The following is a 19,723-nucleotide window of genomic DNA, read 5'->3' as shown; positions in this document are numbered from 1 at the left end:
AAAAAAAAAAAAAAAAAAAAAAAAAAAAGAAATCATAGTGGTGAAAATAGTGAATCATTCTTATATTTTTGGAATAAAATTTCCTTTTGCTCATGTTTTATTATTAATGCACTTCTAGATTCTATGTGCTAGCAAGGATTTTTACATCTTCTCTTTACTAAAAATGGGCTTTAGTTTTTTTTTTAAAAAGCTATAATTGTCAGATTTGGGTATCACCATTAGTTAACCTGATTTTTGTGTGTGTGTGTGTGGAAGTTTACTCTCACTCTGCTTATGGATTAATTTAAATAGCATTAGAATGACCAGTTGCTTGTAGTTAAAAATAACTTACCCATTTGAGTTTTTGCACTTGCGCTGCTTGGAGGACTCTGACAAATTTCTCAATTTCTTAAAAAGTTTATGTGAAGAAATATTTAGGTTTTTAAAAAGTCTCTTACTGGATTATGATAGTAACTTCTATTTTCCTCATCAACCCATCCAAGACAGATTGACAAATTTATTAGCATAGTGTTACAAAAAGCATTTAATTTTCTGTGCTATGTTAGGTATTTTTTCCTTTTCATTCTTCATTAATACGTCTGACAGTGTATTTGTTTGTTTTTTTTGTATTAACTGGATGTGCTAGTGGATTATTTATTTTAGGGGTTTAATTTTCTCTATCTGTCCTTCTTCTTTTTTTTGAGACAGGTTTTCTCTCTGTTATCCAGGTTTTCTCTCTGTTATCCAGGCTAGAGTGCAGTGAGCGATGATCGCTCACTGCAGCCTCAAACTCCTGGCTCAAGCAATACTCCTGCCTCAGCCTCCTGAGTATCTGGGATTACAGGCACGCACCACCATGCCCAGCTAATTTTTTGTATTTTTAGTAGAGACGAGGTTTCACCATGTTGACCAGGATGGTCTCGATCTCTTGACCTCATGATCCACCCGCCTCCGCCTCCCAAAGTGCTGGGATTACAGGCGTGAGCCACTGCGCCCGGCCTAATTTTTGTATTTTTAATAGAAACATGGTTTTACTGTGTTGGCTAAGCTGGTTTCAAACTCCTGACCTCAGGTTATCTGCCCATCTCAGCCTCCCAAAGTGCTGGGATTATAGGCGTGAGCCGCTTTGCCTGGCCTAATTTTTATATTGTTAGTAGAGACAGGGTTTTATCATGTTGTCCAGGCTGGTCCTGAACTCCTGACCTTGTGATCCGCCTACCTTGGCCCCCCAAAGTGCTAGATTACAGGCATGGACCACCATGCCTGGCCTTTTAATTTCTTTTGTGCAAAGTTACAGGTGCTTTCACATGAGAAAAAATATATGCCCTTTGTTTTCCCCTCTGGTAAAATGTTTTCTGTAAATGAAAATCTCATTTTTGTTATAATAATAGTATCTAAAAATTAAAGCATATATTACACTTGGGATACAAAAAGATTGATAGGAGGAACTTCCTGCTATCTGAGGTATTTTTCTTTCTCACAATCATTTTTGCTTCCTTCACACCCCTACAAAGACTGTATACCCTTTCATTCATTCATTCATTAAATATTTACTGAGTTCCTTCCAGGTGCAACCTCTGCTCTTGTGTCTGGGAATTCAGTGTTGGGGGGAAAAAAAAAAACCAGAACAAAAAATTCCTGCTTACACAGAGCATACATTCCAGTAGGGATGTCAGATTAAATAAGCAAATAAATAGCATGTAAATCATTTAAAAGTGCTAAGAAGGAAAATAAACATGGAAAGTTGATATGACATCTATAGGGATATTGAAATTTTATATAGAATGGTCAAAAAGTCCTTATTGAGAAGGATAGATCTGAAAAGTAGGGGGGCTAGCAGTGTTGATACACAAGGGAAGTGTGTACTTGACAAAGGAGTATGAGTGTCAAGGTGAAAGTGTGTTCAGTGTGTTTTAGGAATAGCAGCTATGCCTGTGACATAGGAGCAGGGAGAAGGAAGGAAGTAAAGTAGTAGACACAATGAGATGAGGAAGTGAACAGGAACTATGTCATGTAAAACTGTGTAGTTTATTGTAAGGCAAGCCTTTTACTTGGAGTGAGATATGAGCCAGTAGACAGTTTTGAGTAGAGGAGGAAGTGTGATCTGACTCAAACAGGGTCACTGTTACTGGTGCTTGGACAGTGGATTGCAAGGTGGCAAGGACAGATGTGGTGACACCACCAAAGAATGTATTGCAGAAATTCTAGCAAGGGACCATAAAAATAGGGGTGGTGAAAGGTGGTGAATTCTAGGTCTATTTCAAAGGTAGAGCCAACAGGATTCGCTGACTAACTGGATTTAGGCTGTGAAAGAGAGAGAGAGAAAGAAGTAAACAATAATCCTGAATAGAATGAAATACTGATATTTTGGTATCTAACCTTCCGGTTATTTATAAACACATTCATGATTTTATATTTTTTTAAATAAAAATTGAAGTAATCCTCTACCTACTATTTGTAATCAGTTTGTTCTATAACATGTTACTTTCCTGCATCATTAAAAAAGAAGGACTAGTGAGGTGGCTCATGCCACTAATCCTAGCTCTTTGGGAGGCCGAGGTGGGTGAATCATTTGAGGTCAGGAGTTTTAGACCAGCCTGGCCAACATGGTGAAACCCCATCTCTACCAGAAAATACAAAAATTAGCCAGGCGTGGTGGTGCATGCCTGTACTCCCAGCTACTTAGGAGACTAAGTAAGGAGAATTGCTTGAACCCAGGAGGCAGAGGTTTCAGTGAGCCGAGATCATGCTGCTACACTCCAGCCTGGGTGACAGAGCAAGACTGTGTCTCAAATAATAATAATAATAATAATCATCATCATCATCCTGTATAACTCAAAGAATGGAACTGGTATTAACAGAGGTGAAGAATACTGTAGGACAATCTGTTTTAACAGGAATAAGAAAGCCCAGTTTGGCTATGTCAACTTTGGGATGAAACACATGGAAATGTTAAGTAGGCAGCAGGCAATTGGGTATCTGGGTCTAGAGTTCTAGCTGAGGTCTAGGCTGGAGATACAAATTTAGAAGTTATCAGCATATAGATGGATTCAAATCTAAGAGCTGTGTGAGATCACCAAAGGAGAGCACAGACTGAGCCCTGGAGTACATTTAGAGGTTGGGAAGAGGAGGTAGTATCAGCAAAAAGACTGAAAAGGAATTACTAGAATGATAGGAGGAAAAGTAGTCCAGCACAATGATCTGGAAGCCCCAAAGAAGAAAGTTTTCAAGGATGAAAAAAGTAACTCTTAACACTTTTGTACTATGCATAACATTTCCCCTCATTTGTTTCCTGACTAGTGGTGAGCCCTCCTCTTCAGCTATAAAGATGGCAGTGTTCAGAAAGTTAAAACTTCTTCTCTGGAAGAATTTCGTCTTAAAGGTGGGTATGGTTATCTGTGGGAAGATGTAAGTCCTTGGGAAGGATTGAATGTTTAATTGGTTTATAATAATGGGTTAAAGAACAATTAAGAACTTTGCATGTAAAAGGGCCCTTTTCTGCAAATGAGTCATGTAATTATTTAAGATGACATCATTGTTACTGATTTTTGGCCATTGGTGTTACAGAAAAGCTAAAAGGAGATGTTTCAAGCAATTCTTATTCTGTGTCTTTCTTTTTCATGTGTTGTGCAGGGAGGTTGGAAGAAATTAAAGTGTTCTAAATGAAAGAGGGTTTATCACATAGCGACTTACACTCGTGTTCTGTTTTGGGTTAACATTTAGTTTTTGTTTTTATTTTAGAAACAGAAGACTCTGGTAGCAATTCTTGAAATCTTGATGCCATTGCTATTTTCTGCAGTTGTATTGTATCTTCGTTTTCATAGTACTCCAATGAAAAGACCTTCTAGTAGCTACCATCCAATTGATGTCAGTACATTGCCAGAATTCTTCCATTATTTTTCTCTGAAAAAGAGATTTCAACTAGCTTATATCCCTTCCAGGAGTGAAACTTTGAAGGCTATTGTCGAAATGGTGGGACAGACCTTTGAGTTTGAAGGTTAGACATAAAGATGGGTAAGGATTGGGAGGATATTTTTATAAAGTACAGTTTGAAGTTTTTCCCTGAGAGTTCTTACAGTAGTGATTTTAAATCTGAGATCTGCAGATTCTAAAGACCCTATGAGGTGGTAGCTATGGAAAAGCTGTCCATGAGATATTTTTATTATTTCAAACAACATGTAGAGTCTTGTCTATATATGTGAGAAGACTTCAAGGCTAATTGAAATGTTAAGTATTTGTTTTTGATGGAGGGATTCAAGATGGCCAATTAGGAGCAACTCAGGATTGCAGCTCCCAGCGAGAGCGCAGAGGGTGAGTGGACACCACATTTCCAGATGGATTTTTATTGCCCACAGACCAGGAGATTCCCGGGTGGAGGAGTCCCACGGGTCACCAGTGCAGCTCTTTTGGCCAGCACGGCAGGTCTCTGCACAAAATACACAAGTGCAGGTGCCATTTTAACTGGCAATTGGAGCACCTGGGAGACAGAGTCACCTGTTCAATTGATAAAAAGGGGACTGAAGCAGGGAGCTAGACCAGGAGATTCCCAGATGAAAAAGTGCCACGAATCTCCAGCGTGGCTGTTTCAGCCGGTGCAGTGGGTCATCACTCAGGAAATCACACAGATCCAGGTGCCTTTTCAACAGGCGACTGGAATGCCTGGGAGACAAGAGTCACCCATTCAACTGAAAAAAAGGGGACTGAAACAGGGAAACAGGTCAGGGGATTCCTGGGTGAAAAAGCACCACGAACCCCCTGTGCGGCTGTCTCAGCTATTGCAGTGGGTCTCTGCACAAAATCTCACACAAATCCGGGCGCCTTTTCAACTGGCAACTGGAACACCTGGGAGGCAAGAGTCCCCCGTTCAACTGAAAGGAGACTGACACAGGGAGCTAGGCCAGGAGATTCTCCAATGAAAAAGTGCCATGAGCTTCCAGTGGCTGTTTCAGTGAGCGCAGTGGGTCTACGCACAAGAAATCACACAAATCCCAGTGCCATTTCAACTGTTGACTGGGACGCCTGGGAGACGGAGTTGCCTGTTCAACTGAAAACAAAAAGGGGGGTCTGAGGCAGGGAGCCAGGTGATCAGGGTCGGCCGGTCACACCCCCACAAAAACAGCAATCTGAAACGCTCTGGATTGAGAGTTTCACAGCAAGCACAGCTGAACCCGGGATGGTCCAGCTCTGTGGGGGAGGAGCATCTGCCATTACCAAGGCAGTCCACCACTACTGAGGTAGTCTGCCATTGCCGAGGCGGCCCGCCATTGCTGAGGCAGTCTGCCATTAGAGAGAGAGTCCACCATTACAGAGGTGGGCCACCATTGCTGAGGCAGTCCTAACTATACCCCTATAAACAGGACTGCAGGGGAGTTCGCATAGCAGCTCGGCGGAGCCTACAGCAGCTCGGCAAAGCCTCTGCAGGCAGACTGTGACTAGGCTACCTCCTTGCTGGGCAGGGCAGCCCTGAAAACAGGCAGCAGCATGACAGAAACTTATAAATAAAGCTCTACCTTCCTTGGACAGAGCACCCGGGGGAAAAAAGGTGTTTATGAGTTCTGCTGCAGCAGACTTAAATGTACCTGTGCAGCAGCTCTGAATGAAAGAACAGAGCTCACTGCTCACACTTGAGCACCTATGAAGGACAGATTGTCTCCTCAAGCAGCTCCCTGACCCCCCGTATATTCAAAGAGTCACCTCATAAAGGAGAGCTCAGACTGACATCTGGCAGGTATCCTTTTGGGACAAAGGTAGCGGAAGAAGAACCTGGCAGCAACCCTTACTGTTCTGCAGCCACTACAGGTGATCACCAGGCAAGCATGGCCTGGAGTGGACCTCCAGCAGTCCTACAGCAGAGGAGCCTGACTGTTAGAAGGAAAACTAAGAAACAGAAAGAAATAACTTCATAATCAACAAACAGGACGTCCACTCAGAGACCACATCTGAAAGTTAACAACTACAAAGACCACAGGTAAATAAATCCACAAAGTTGGGAAGAAACCAGTGCAAAAAGGATGAAAACACCGAAAATCAGAATGCCTCTCCTCTTCCAGGGGATCACAACTCCTCACCAGCAAGGGAACAAGGCTGGATGGAGAATGAGTCTGATGAATTGACAGAACAGGCTTCAGAAGGTGGGTAATAAGAAACTTCTGTGAGCTAAAAGAACATGTTCTAACCCAGTGCAAAGAAACTAAGAACATTGAAAAAATGTTTGATAAAATGCTAACAAGAATAAACAGCTTAGAGAGGAATATAAATGAAACGATGGAGCTGAAAAACACAACATGAGAACTTCATGAAGTGTACACAAGTTTTCAGTACTGAATTGACCAAGCAGAAGAAGGGATATCAGAGGTCAAAGATCAACTCACTGAAATAAAATGAGAAGGCAAGATTAGAGAAAAAAGGGTAAAAAGAAATGAGCAAAGTCTCCAAGAAATATGGGACTATATGAAAAGATCTAATTTACGTTTGGTAGGTGTACCTGAATGTGACAGAGAGAATGAATCCAAGCTGGAAAATACTCTTCAAGATATTTTCTAGGAAAACTTCCCCAACCTAGCAAGGCAGGCCAATATTCAAGTCCAGGAAATACAGAGAACACCACAAAGGTACTCCTCAAGAAGAGTAACCCCAAGGCACATAATCTTCAGATTCACCAGGGTTGAAATGGAGGAGAAAATACTAAGGGCAGCCAGAGACAAAGGTCGGGTTACACACAAGGGGAAGCCCATCAGACTCTCAGCAGATCTCTCAGCAGAAACCGTATAAGCCAGAAGAGAGTGGGGGCCAATATTCAACATCCTTAAAGACAAAAACTTTCAACCCAGAATTTCATAGCCAGCCAAACTAAGCTTCATAAGTGAGGGAGAAATAAAATCCTTTACAAACAAGCAATTACTCAGAGATTTCATCACCACCAGGCCTGCTTTACAAGAGCTCCTGAAAGAAGCGCTAAATATAGAAAGGGACAACCAGTACCAGCAACTCCAGAAACATACCAAATGGTAAAGAGGATCAACACAATGAAGGAACTGCGTCAACTAATGGGCAAAACAGCCAGCTAGCATCAAAATGGCAGGATCAAATTCACACATAACAATAACCCTAAATGTAAATGGGCTAAATGCCCCAATCGAAAGACACAGACTGGCAAATTGGATAAAAAGCCAAAACCCATTGGTATGCTGTATCCAGCAAACCCATCTCTCATGCAAGATACATAAAGCCTCAAAATAAAGGGATGGAGGAAGATTTACCAAGCAAATGGAGAGCAAAGAAAACGCAGGAGTTGCAATCCTAGTTTCTGATAAAATAGACTTTAAACCAACAAAGATCAAAAGAGACAAAGAAGGACATTACATAATGGTAAATGGATCAATGTAACAAAAAGAGCTGATCCTAAATATATACACACCCAATACAGGAGCACCCAGATACATAAAGCAAGTTCTTAATGACTTACAAAGAGACTTAGACTCCCACACAATAATAGTGGGAGAGTTTAACACTCCACTGTCAATATTAGATCAACGAGACAGAAAATTAACAAGGATATCAAGGAGTTGAACTTAGATGTGGACCAAGCAAACCTAATAAATATTTACAGAACTCTCCACCCCAAATCCTCAGAATATACATTCTTCTCAGCACCACATCACACCTACTCTAAAATTGACCACATAATTGGAAGTAAATAACTCCTCAGCAAATGTAAAAGAACAGAAATCATAACAGTCTGTCAGACCACAGTGCAATCAAGTTAGAACGCAGAATTCAGAAACTAACTCAGAACCACACAGCTTCATGAAAACTGAACAACTGGCTCTTGAATGTTGACTGGATAAACAATGAAATGAAGGCAGAAATAAAGATGTTATTTGAAACCAACGAGAATGAAGACCCAACATACCAGGATTCCTGGGACACATTTAAAGCAGTGTCTAGAGGAGAATATATAGCAATAAATGCCCACATGAGAAGCAAGAAAAGATCTAAAATTGACACCCTATTGTCAAAACTGAAAGTGCTAGAGCAGCAAGATCAAAAAAATTCAAAACCTAGCAGAAGACAAGAAATAAATAAGATCAGAGCAGAATTGAAGGAGACACAAAAAACCCTTCAAAATATTAATAAATCCAGGAGCTGTTTTTTTGAAAAGATCAACAAAATAGATTACTAGCCAGATTAATAAAAAAGAAAAGGGAGAATAATCAAATAGATGCAATAAAAAACAATAAAGGGATATCACCATAGATTCCACAGAAATACAAACCATCATCAGAGATTATTACAAACAACTCTATGCACGTAAACTAGTAAACCTGGAAGAAGTGGATAAATTCCTGCACATGTGCATCCTCCCAAGCCTAAACCAGGAAGAAGTCAAAACCGTGAATAGACCAATAACAAGGGCTGAAGTTGAGGCAGCAATCGACAGCCTACCAACCAAAAAAAGCCCACGTCCAAATGGGTTCACAGCCGAATTCTACCACACATACAAAGAGAAGCTGGTTCCATTCCTTCTGAAACTATTCCAAACAATCAAAAAAGAGGGAATCCTTCCCAAATCATTTTATGAGACCAACATCATCTTGATACCAAACCCGGCAGAGACTCAACAAGAAAATAAAACTTCAGGCCAATATTCATGATGAACATAGATGTAAAAATCTTCGATACTGGCAAATCAATTGCAACAGCACATCAAAAAAGCTTACCCACCATAATCAAGTAGGCTTCATTTCAGGGATGCAAGGCTGGTACAACATATGCAAGTCTATAAACGTAATCCACCACATCAACAGAACCAAAGACAAAAACCACATGATTATCTCAATAGATGCAGAGAAGGCCTTTGACAAAATTCAACAGCGCTTTATGCTAAAAACCCTCAATAAACTAGGTATTGATGGAACATATCTCAAAATAATGAAAGCTATTTATGACAAACCCACAGTCAATATCATACTGAATGGGCAAAAACTGGAAGCTTTCCCTTTGAAATCTGGCACTAGACAGGGATGCCCTCTCTCACTATTCCTATTCAATATAGTATTGGAAGTTCTAGCCAGAGCAATCAGGCAAGAAAAAGAAATAAAGGGTATTCAGTTAGAAAGGAGGAAGTCAGATTGTCTTTATTTGCAGACTACATGATTATATATTCAGAAGACCCCTTGTTCAGCCCCAAATCTCCTGAAACTGATAAGCAACTTCAGCAAAGTCTCGGGATACAAAATCAATGTGCAAAAATCACAGGCATTCCTATACACCAATAACAGACTTAAAGAGAGCCAAATCAAGAACAAACTGCCATTCACAATTGCTACAAAGAGAATAAAATACCTAGGAATACAACTAACAAAGAATGTAAAGGACCTCTTCAAGGAGAACTACAAAACACTGCTCAACGAAATAAGAGAGGACACAAACAGATGGATGGAGAAACATTCCATGCTCATAGTTAGGAAGAATCAATATTGTGAAAATGGCCATACTACCCAAAGTAATTTACAGATTCAATGCTATCCCCATCAAGCTACCAATGACCTTCTTCACTGAACTGGAAAAAACCACCTTAAACTTCATATGGAACCAAAAGAGAGCCTGCATAGCCAAGTCAATTCTAAGCAAAAAGGACAAAGCTGGAGGCATCACACTACCTGACTTCAAACTATACTACAAGGCTACAGTAATCAAAACAGCATGGTACTGTTACCAAAACAGAGAGATAGACCAATGGAAGCCTCAGAGGCAACACCACACATCTACAACCATCTGATCTTTGACAAACCTGACAAAAACAAGCAATGGGGAAAGGATTCCCTGTTTAATAAATGGTGTTGGGAAAACTGGCTAGCCATGTGCAGAAAGCAGAAACTGGACCCCTTCCTGACACCTTACACTAAAATTAACTCCAGATGGATTAAAGACTTAAACATAAAACCTAACACCATAAAAACCCTAGAAGAAAATCTAGGCAAAAAAAAAAAAAACAAAAAAAAACATTCAGGACATAGGCATAGGCAAGGACTTCATGACTAAAACACCAAAAGCATTGACAACAAAAGCCAAAATAGACAAATAGGACCTAATCAAACTCCACAGATTCTGCACAGCAAAGGAAACAGTCATTAGAGTGAATTGGCAACCAACAGAATGGGAAAAAATTTTTGCAATCTACCCATCTGACAAAGGGCTAATATCCAGAATCTACAAAGAACTAAAACAGATTTACAAGAAATAAGCCCATTCAAAAGTGGGCAAAGGATATGAACAGACACTTTTCAAAATAAGACATATATGAGGCCAACGAACACGAAAAACTGCTCATCATCACTGGTCATTAGAGAAATGCAAATCAAAACTACATTGAGCTACCATGTCATGCCAGTTAGAATGGTGATCATTAAAAAATCGGGAGACAACAGATGCTGGAGAGGATGTGGAGAAATAGGAACACTTTTACACTGTTGGTGGGAGTGTAAATTAGTTCAACCATTGTGGAAGACAGCGTGGCAATTCCTCAAGGACCTAGAAATAGAAATTCCATTTGACCCAGCAATCTCATTACTGGGTATATATCCAAAGGATTATAAATTGTTCTATTATATGGATACATGCACACGAATGTTCATTGTGGTACATTTACAATAGCAAAGACTTGGAACCAACCCAAATGCCCATCAATGATAGAATGGACAGAGAAAATGTGGCACATATACACCATGGAATACTGTGCAGCCATAAAAAACGATGAGTTCGTGTCCTTTGTAGGGACATGGATGAACCTGGAAACCGTCATTCTCAGCAAACTGACACAAGAACAGAAAATCAAACACTGCATGTTCTCACTCATAGGTAGGTGTTGAACATTGAGAACACATGGACACAGGGAGGGGAGCATCACCCACTGGGGTCTGTGGGGGAGAAATAGGGGAGGGACAGCAGGGGGTGTGGGGCTAGGGATGGATAACATGGGAAGAAATGCCAGATATAGGTGGGGGAGGAAGCCAGCAAACCACACTGCCATGTATGTACCTATGCAACAGTGTTACATATTATTCACTTGTACCCCAAAACCTAAAATGCAATAAATAATTTTTTTAAAAAGTATTTGTTTTTAACTGTCATGACACCTGTTGTCTCATATTAATCCAAAGGTCTGATTGACAATTATATGTCTCTGACTAATAAAACATAGAAGACATTCAGAGGTTCTAAAATAGCTTCTCTTTTTTGTTGTTGTTGCTGAGATGGAGTCTCGCTCTGTCACCAGGCTGGAGTACAGTGACATGATCTCGGCTCACTGCAACCCTTGCCTCCTGGCTTCAAGCGATTCTTCTGCCTCAGCCTCCCGAGTAGCTGGGACAACAGGTGCATGCCACCATGCCCAGCTAATTTTTTTGTTTTTAGTAGAGATCAGGTTTCACCATGTTGGCCAGGATGGTCTCGATCTCTTGACCTTGTGATCCACCCGTCTTGGCCTTCCAAAGTGCTGGGATTACAGGTGTGAGCCACTGCGCCCAACCATTTCTAACTTTTTCATTGGTCTCTGCTTCTCTTGTCCCATTCTAATCCAATCTCCATGTGGAGGCAGAAAGATCTTCAAAAGCTCAGTAGGATCCAGCTTAGTCTCCAGCTTAAACCCCTTCAGTAGCTTCCCATTGTCCTGGGAGAAAACTGACTCTTCTCCAGGTTCTGATCATGCTTTTTTCCCAGTCTTAGTTTGGCTCTTTTCCGTGCTCCCACGTACTGGTCATGTTGGTCTTTTACTTCCTAGAAAGCAGCTACTTGAGGTTCTCTCCCCACAGGGCCTTTGCACCAGCTGTGCCTTCTGAAAGTGCTTCGCCCCAGCCCTCCCTGTGCGTTGCTACCTCTTAGTCTTCAGGTTTCAGCTGAACTGATGCCTAGGAAGACAAATCAATTTTAGGTTTCTTACCTCTGCCTTATTCTCTCTCACAGAATCTTGTTTTATACTTTCTATTAAAAAGGGTATTTTAATAAATGTTTATGTACACATTCACTTTCTTGCTTTCTATGTATTGTCTGCCTTTTTCCGCTAGACTCCCCCTCCGTGAGGGCAGAGGACCATGTCCGTTTTGTTCATCACTGTGCCTGTTGTAGTACCTAGCACATAGCAGGCACTCGATAAACATCTATTGAACGCATTAATGCAATGAGGTGGATAAAATTCTTCAAAATATGCAGTTTATAGGATAAATTTTTTAAATTACTATAATTGTTCTACATGCTACTGTAAAAGTATTCCAATAATACACAGAGCATAAAGTTAATAGATATTTTTCTCTCTAAGCTGCAGTACCACTCAGTGGTGATAATTCGGTGATAATTCTATCAAAGGCTTTCAGTTCCAGGAGTTTGAGACCAGCCTGGGAAACATAGCATAACCCCATCTCTACCAAAAAAAAAAAAAATTAGCCAGGTGTGGTAGTTGATGCCTGTAGTCCCAGCTACTTGGGATGCTGAGGTGGAAGGATCTCTTGGGCCTACAAGTTAGAGGTTACAGTGAGCTATGACTGCATCACTGCACTCCAGCCTAGGCAACAGAACAAACAAGACCCTGTCTCTAAAAAAAAAAAAAAAAAAGCCCTCAGTGGTAAAATGTGGAGGAATATGTCAGGAATATGTTTTGAAACTTGTGCTTTGACCAGGTGTGGTGACTCAAGTCTGTAATCCTAGCACTTTGGGAGGCCAAGGCAGGTGGATCACTTGAGGTCAGGAGTTCGTGACCAGCCTGTCCAGCATGGTGAAATCCCATCTCTACTAAAAATACAAAAAAACAAAAAAAATCAGCTGGGTGTGGTGCATGGCTGTAGTTCCTGCTACCTGGGAGGCTGAGGCAGGAGAATGCTTGAACCCAGGAGGTGGAGGTTGCAGTGATCTCAGATTGTGCCATTGCACTACAGCCTGGGTGACAGAGCAAGACTGTCTCAATAAAAAAAAAAAATTGTGCTTCATGGTTTTCTAGTAACCTAAAATACTACATATTCTAATTTAGTTACCTTATGAGATTATGAAATTTAAAAAAACACAAGTCACCTCTGGGGAGGGGATAGGTTAGTTAAGACACAAATGAAAAAGAACAAGCCATGTAAAGCAGGATGGTGCTGGGTTTCAGGAATAAGGGGCTATCCAGGTGGAGGGGGCAGCAATTAGCAAAGCCCTGAGGTAGTAAATACTAATACTCAGGTATCCAAAGATCTAAAATTAAGCCAGCCAGCCTAAAGTACTTTGAGAGAGTGGTTTGAGATGAGGATTCAAAAATCAGTAGAAGCCACATTACTCAGAGCCTTCAAAAAGTCCATAGAAAAATGAAATTAAATGAGAAAAATAAAATATATTTAAAAAGTTAACCCTTACAATTGTTAAAGTATTTGGATTTTCTTTCATATGCAAAAGGCAGCCATTGAACAGATTTTAAAAATAGAAGTTATATGATGTAATTTGTTTTAAATGAAATTTATCTGGCTATTCTCTGAAAGTGTGATTGGAAGGGAGTAGTATTTTCAGAAATTCAGGAGGAAAAAGATAGTGATAGTTTGAACTACAAAGATGGAGATAGGTAGTTAAATTCAAGATAAATTTTGGAGTTAGAGGTGATCATTTAGAAGCCCTCCTGCTCCTGCTGGGCCTTTCTTAATCAGCTACTCCTCCCTCTGGAGAAATATTTCCACCTGGGCTTGATTTTCCCCCTCACTTTCAAATGAGCCTCAGTCACCTTCACTTTAACGGAAAACATTTCCTATTCTGTCTTTAAGATCTTTCCTCAGGTAATTTAACTTGATAAATGTCTGGAAAGTTTATTACTTATCACTCATTTTAACTCTTATTCAGCCCTCAGTACTATGCCAGTATTTGCTAAAACTTCATTAATGACTTGCTAATTGCCAAATTTAGTAGCTTATTTCTAGTCCTCATTCTGTTTGTCCTCACTATAACAAGAATGATTTTAACTACTGCATCCATGGAATTATCTCCTCCTTTGAATCCTGGGATAGTGTTAGTGTTGTCTTCTTGTCTTCCATTCCTTCCTACTGTCTCCATTTCAGTCTTTTTTTTTTTTTTTTTTTTTTTTTTGAGATGGAGTCTTGCTCTGTTGCCCAGGCTGGAGTGCTGTGTCATGATGTCAGCTCGTTGCAACCTCTGCCTCCTGGGTTCAAGCAGTTCTCCCTGTTCAGCCTCCTGAGTAGCTTGGATTACAGGCACATGCTACATTACCCAGTTAATTGTTCCGTATTTTTTGGTAGAGATGGAGTTTCACTGTGTTGGCCAGGCTGGTCTTGAACTCCTGAACTCAAGTGATCTGCCTGCCTTGGCCTTCCTAAGTGCTGGGATCGCAGGCATGAGCCACTGCACCTGGCTTCCATTTCAATCTTGTTTGCTCACTTCTTGTCCTCTAAACAGCTTTCTGCCTTCCTTTCCTCCCTTTCTGCCTATTACAAAAGTGATAATATGAAACTATACAGTTTTTAAAACGTTTTCTGCTGGCTGCCATGGCTGAAGCCCATAATCCTAACACTTTGGGAGGCTGAGGCAGGCAAATCGCCTGAGCTCAGAAGTTTAAGTCCAGCCTGGGCAACATGGTGAAATACCTTATCTACTAAAAATACAAAAAATTAGCTGGGCATGATGATGTCCACCTGTAATCCCAGCTACTCTGGAGGCTGAGGCACTGGAATCACTTGAACCCGGGAGGTAGAGGTTGCAGTGAGCAGAGATCATGCCACTGCACTCCAGCCTGCAACAGAGGAAGACTGTTTCAAAAAAAAAATTTTTTTTGATCCCAGCTCCCACTTACCAGAAGAATTCTTTAATGTATTGGGATGTATTTTTGGGGGGATTAAAAAATTTTTTTGAAGCCTTAAAATTTACAACAAATAAAGTCTTTGTGTTGAAAATTCCGAACAGTGTAACAAAGAATAAAAAGGCTGGGCACAGTGGCTTACGCCTATAATCCCAACAATTTGGGCAGATCACTTGAGGTCAGGAGTTTGAGACCAGCCTGGCCAACATGGTGAAACCCCATCTCTACTAAAAATACAAAAATTCACCGGGCATGAGTTGGGTACCTGTAATCCCAGCTACTTGGGAGGCTGAGGCATGAGAATTGCTTGAACTTGGGAGGCGGAGGTGGCAGTGAGCTGAGATCAGAGGAGTGGGGGGAAGGGAAGGAGGGAAGGGAGGGTGGGGAAGGGAAGAAAGGAAAGAAAGAAGGAAGGAAGGGAGGAAAGAAAAGAGAAGCCCTTCAAACTGTGAAGTGGGACAGTGGGATTCAGACTGATAGATGCCAATGTGTATTTTCCCCGGAGGAATGTACCTTCATTCTGTATCTCAAAGAATATTCATCAGAAGAGTATCAAGGTCAGTGGGCAAACACACTAGGAAACAGGACACCAAGGATCATTATCAGTATAACAGCAGATAATGGAATTATTAGTCTCATGTTATAAAATCACTGTGTTTACCTGGTTTGAAGAAATAAAAGTTAACGTGAAAAGCTTTATATGTAACATGTCACTATAAAGAGCCACCTAGCAGATTTGGGAAAAAGATAAGGAACTATAAAACTTCTAGAAATGAAAAATAAAATAATCAACATGTAAATCTTAGGCTAGAAACAAGCCTTGAAAGGATGAAACTGAACTTAAACTTCCTACAAGAACAAACTCATTCTTTAATAAAAAACCAAAAGGCTTGATCCAGGTCTCAAGTCATGTTGTCAGCACTTAAATTCTCTCTTCCTTCTCAGCATTACTTTCTTGATGCTCCAAGATAGTTGCTAGCAGTTCCTAGGTCTACAGACTTCTGTTAAAGTTCTAACTTGAAATAACAAGAGTCATGTTCCCTAACTTAGCTCCCTTCTTTTCTTTTTTTTTTTCTTCCCCAGTGGTTTGGCAGAGCCAGTGTGCTCCCTCTGTGACTCTAGCCAAAGAAGCGCCCTTATTTTCTGTCTCTGCTGGTGTATTTGCAGAACAAATTCTTGAGTGAATGGTGCAGTCAGCTGTCAATCTTCAGTCTCCTTAGGTAGAGAGCAGGCAGCTGGGTAGTCTTTGCCTTCACACCAACAACTCACTGATGGGATTTTTCTCTTTGTAGTTATAGGCTATCCTTCAGTGCCTTTGTTTGAACGTTACATAATTGATGATGAAAAAGCTTACTACATGTTGGCTGGAATTGTTTTTGACCACAGCTTCAATGACAGCAGTGGATCTTTGCCTCTTGCGGTAAGAACATTCTTTAACAGTCGTGCTGTGCTACCCAGGCTTGAGCCTGTGTTCCTTCTGCAGTGTTGTTGGCTGACCTGTCCCCTGCTTTCCTCTGTGGCAGCTTTGTCATCCTGTTGTCAGAGGAGATAAACAAAGGCTCCTGTGTTTCATGTCTTACAACCTAGACTTTGAGGTTCCTTCCAGTTTTCAAATTCTTTAGAAGACTTGTTCTGAGCAAGCCTTTATCCTGGGGGTTCAGGGTGGGATATATTAATCTGCTTGGTGACAGAAGCAGACTACAACATGAGGCTCCACAGACTTGAGTCCCAGTCCTGCAACTCACTAGCTATGTAACCTTGGGAAAGTTATCAACATTTCTGGTCCTCGGTGTCCTTATTGTTGTGAGGACTAAATGAGTTTTATGCCTATTAAGTGCTTAGAACAAAGCCTAGAACAGAATAACTTTCCTGAAGGATTATTGTTGTCATTACTAGTAATCTCATGAATAAAGATATGGTATGAGTGTGAGTTTGTTTAAGGAAAAGTTAATGTTGTAAACATGGGACTATTTGGTTTATGTTCTGGGAAGGGAAAACCACTCATGTATAGCTTTTGTGCTGTACAGTGTATCTGATGATTAATTGTTAGAACTATTGTGTGTGTGTGTATCGACAGGGCTGGAGTGCAGTGGCGTGATCTCAGCTCACTGCAACCTCCACCCCGGGGATTAAAGTGATTCCCCTGCCTCAGCCTCTCGAGTAGCTGTGACTACAGGGGTGTGTCACCATGCCCGGTTAATTTTTTTTTATTTTTACTAGAGATGAGGTTTTACCATGTTGGCCAGGATGGTCTCGATCTCCTGACCTCATGATCTGCCCACCTTGGCCTCCCAAAGTGCTGGGATTACAAGTGTGAGCCACCACGCCCAGCCTAATTGTTAGAACTTGTATGGACTACTGATAGATGGCGAGAGATATGTTAGTAAAATAACCAACAATGTTTTTCAAGCATTTATTAATGCTAGGCAAATCACAGGTACCATCTGGCTCGATCCTACTGTGGCCTATGAGGTAGGTGTTAACATCATCCCCATTTTACTGATGTGGAAACAGGAATGAAGATTAAGTAATTTGCCCAAGGTGACAAGGCTGTTCCTTAGGAGATTTGGGGTTAGAATCTGGGTGATCTGACTCCAGAGCCCTTGCTGTTGATTGTTATGCAGCATACCATTCCTGAAGGGGGCTCAGGAGCAGCTGTGTGCTTCCCAGGCTGGCAGCACAGACAATTTCCAGAGTACACAGGGAAGACCACTGTTGTAGCATGCTCCCCGAAGGGACACCTGCTAATGTGGGCCCCCGTTACAGCTGACATCAAGCACAGCTTTGCTCTGTCCTGTGCCTTTGCTGAGTTTCAGGATTTTATAACCGAATTTGTTTTCTCTTTGTTCTTTGTAGGTTAAGTATAGTTTGCGCTTCAGTTACATTCAGAAGAATTTTTTCCTGGAGAAGATTATATTTTTTGAAGATGACGTGTATGGCTGGTGCACATCCTTTCTTTACCCTCCCAATCCACGCCAAGAACCCCGGGAATTTGCATTTTCTGATGGGAGAAGTCCTGGTGAGAAAGCCCCGAAGTATGTGTGTGTGTTGAGAGCTTGTCTGTGGACAGGCTCAGTTTCTCAGTCCTGTAATCCCAGCACTTTGGGAGGCTGAGGCAGGCGGATCACCTGAGGTCAGGAGTTTGTGATCAGCCAGACCAACATGGAGAAACCCCATCTCTATTAAAAATACAAAATTAGCCAGGCATGGTGGCACATGCCTGTAATCCCAGCTACTTGATAGGCAGAGGCAGGAGAATTGCTTGAACCTGGGAGGTAAAGGCTGCAGTGAGCAGAGATCACTCCATTGTACTCCAGCCTGGGCAACAAGAGCAAAACTCCGTCTCAGAAAAAAAAGTACAGCCACTTTTGTCCTGTTTTTTTTGTTGCTTTTGCTGCAAGAACATTTGCTAAACATTTCAGAAGAGGTTGAAGGAGTTACATTTAGAAATGTGGCATTCAGTAAAATGCTTACATTTTAGAGTAAGTAAAAACAGTAGTTATTGATTTGATTGTAACAATAGTGAATTGTTTGAAGGAAGGATGGAAACATTTTACTGGAACAAAGAGTGCAGGGACCAATGGGTGGTGTGGCCAATTTAGCAGTGACATTTCTCATCATGGAGGAAACATGATCTGTGCTTTATGGATGTTTAAGATTTTCTTGGCTGCCCTTTTCCACTTGCAAGTACCACTCCTATTCTTTTTATTTATTATTATTATTATTATTATTATTATTATATTTTTGGGATGGAGTTTCACTCTTGTTGCCCAGGCTGGACTGCGATGACATGATCTTGGCTCACTGCAACCTTCGCCTCCGTGATTCAAATAATTCTCCTGCCTCAGCCTCCTGAATAGCTGGGATTACAGGCGCCTGCCACCACGTCTGGCTAATTTTTTTGTATTTTTAGTAGAGACAGGGTTTCACCATGTTGGCCAGGCTGGTCTCGAACTCCTGACCTCAGGTGATCCACCCACCTCAACCTCCCAAAGCGCTGGGATTACGGGCGTGAATCACCACTCCTGGCCCTATTCAATCTTTTTAAACACATGTCCTGTTCAACACATGTCACATTGTGTGATCTATATCTAACATACCTCCCTTACAATCTCCACTGACCGTGTCCTTTGCATTTCATCCATTTCATTTAATTTAATGAAGAGGAAACAGAAGATAGTCATCCATACTCTCAGGACTCTGTGCCTGCCTGTGCAGCTCCAAAGAGTCTGTTCCTGCTTGATGGAATCCTTGAACTCTGTCCGGCCTGGTCATTGACTGATGCTTCACTTTGATTTTATTCACTCTGACTGATGCTTTAGAGCTTGCCTTGATTCTTATTCTGTCCTCACAACCCCATCTGCACTGCTCCCAGCTCTTGTTCTTCAGGCCTTGTGGTGCTGGCTGGCCCTCTCCCTTTCCTCCTCATGAATCTCCCTAACTGCATTTCTAGGCTGGGAAAAGCTCCTTCTCCCTTCCTGTCATTTAGGATAAGTGGACAGAAAATTAATGCCAGAAGGTTGGAGTTTTTCCAGGAGTTCCTATTTGTCCCAGGGGCTGGCATGTGGTCCCAAAGCCGGGTCCTGACTCCTGGCTGCTGAAGTCCTCTCTCCGTGGGCAGCCATGCTGACTTTCTGCTCTGCCACCCTCTGTTGACGGTGAAGGAGAGCCTTGCTGAGTGGCTACTCTCCATTGGCTTGCTCTTTCCCATGCAATGGGGTCTCACTGCCCCTGACAGAGCAAACGCCTAAAACTTGGCACCCGGTGCTTCTTGGACCTGCCTGCATTGAAATGAGTGTTGCTTGTGATAAGGACTGTTTTTGAGACTTAGTAGCAAAATTCACTGAGCATAAACCGTGGACTACAACAGCAGTAATACCTCAGAAATAGGTCACATCAGGTCAGGAAGACTGTCTT

The 19,723-nt window shown here is 41.4% G+C and overlaps 2 protein-coding genes across 2 annotated transcripts in view; both read left to right on the top strand.

Annotated features, from left to right (window-relative positions):
- The window catches only part of LOC116542899, an 18,423-nt gene extending 13,969 nt beyond the window's left edge, over nucleotides 1–4,454 (top strand). Inside the window, exon 2 of the mRNA XM_032268090.1 lies at nucleotides 3,280–4,454. The gene's annotated coding sequence lies outside the window, so the exon portion shown is untranslated. The remainder of the gene's footprint in view (nucleotides 1–3,279) is intronic.
- The window catches only part of LOC116542898 (ATP-binding cassette sub-family A member 17-like), a 119,479-nt gene continuing 103,063 nt past the window's right edge, over nucleotides 3,308–19,723 (top strand). Inside the window, exons 1-3 of the mRNA XM_032268088.1 lie at nucleotides 3,308–3,361; nucleotides 16,050–16,226; nucleotides 17,663–17,825. Coding sequence (XP_032123979.1) covers nucleotides 3,308–3,361; nucleotides 16,050–16,226; nucleotides 17,663–17,825 — 394 coding nt within the window. The remainder of the gene's footprint in view (nucleotides 3,362–16,049; nucleotides 16,227–17,662; nucleotides 17,826–19,723) is intronic.

The sequence above is a fragment of the Sapajus apella genome, unplaced genomic scaffold (genome assembly GCF_009761245.1).
Source record: "Sapajus apella isolate SASKATOON/1434 unplaced genomic scaffold, GSC_monkey_1.0 scaffold175, whole genome shotgun sequence".
Taxonomy (NCBI): Eukaryota; Metazoa; Chordata; class Mammalia; order Primates; family Cebidae; genus Sapajus; species Sapajus apella.
Note: the sequence above shows the minus strand (reverse complement) of the source record. Positions and strands in the feature narration are given on the sequence as shown.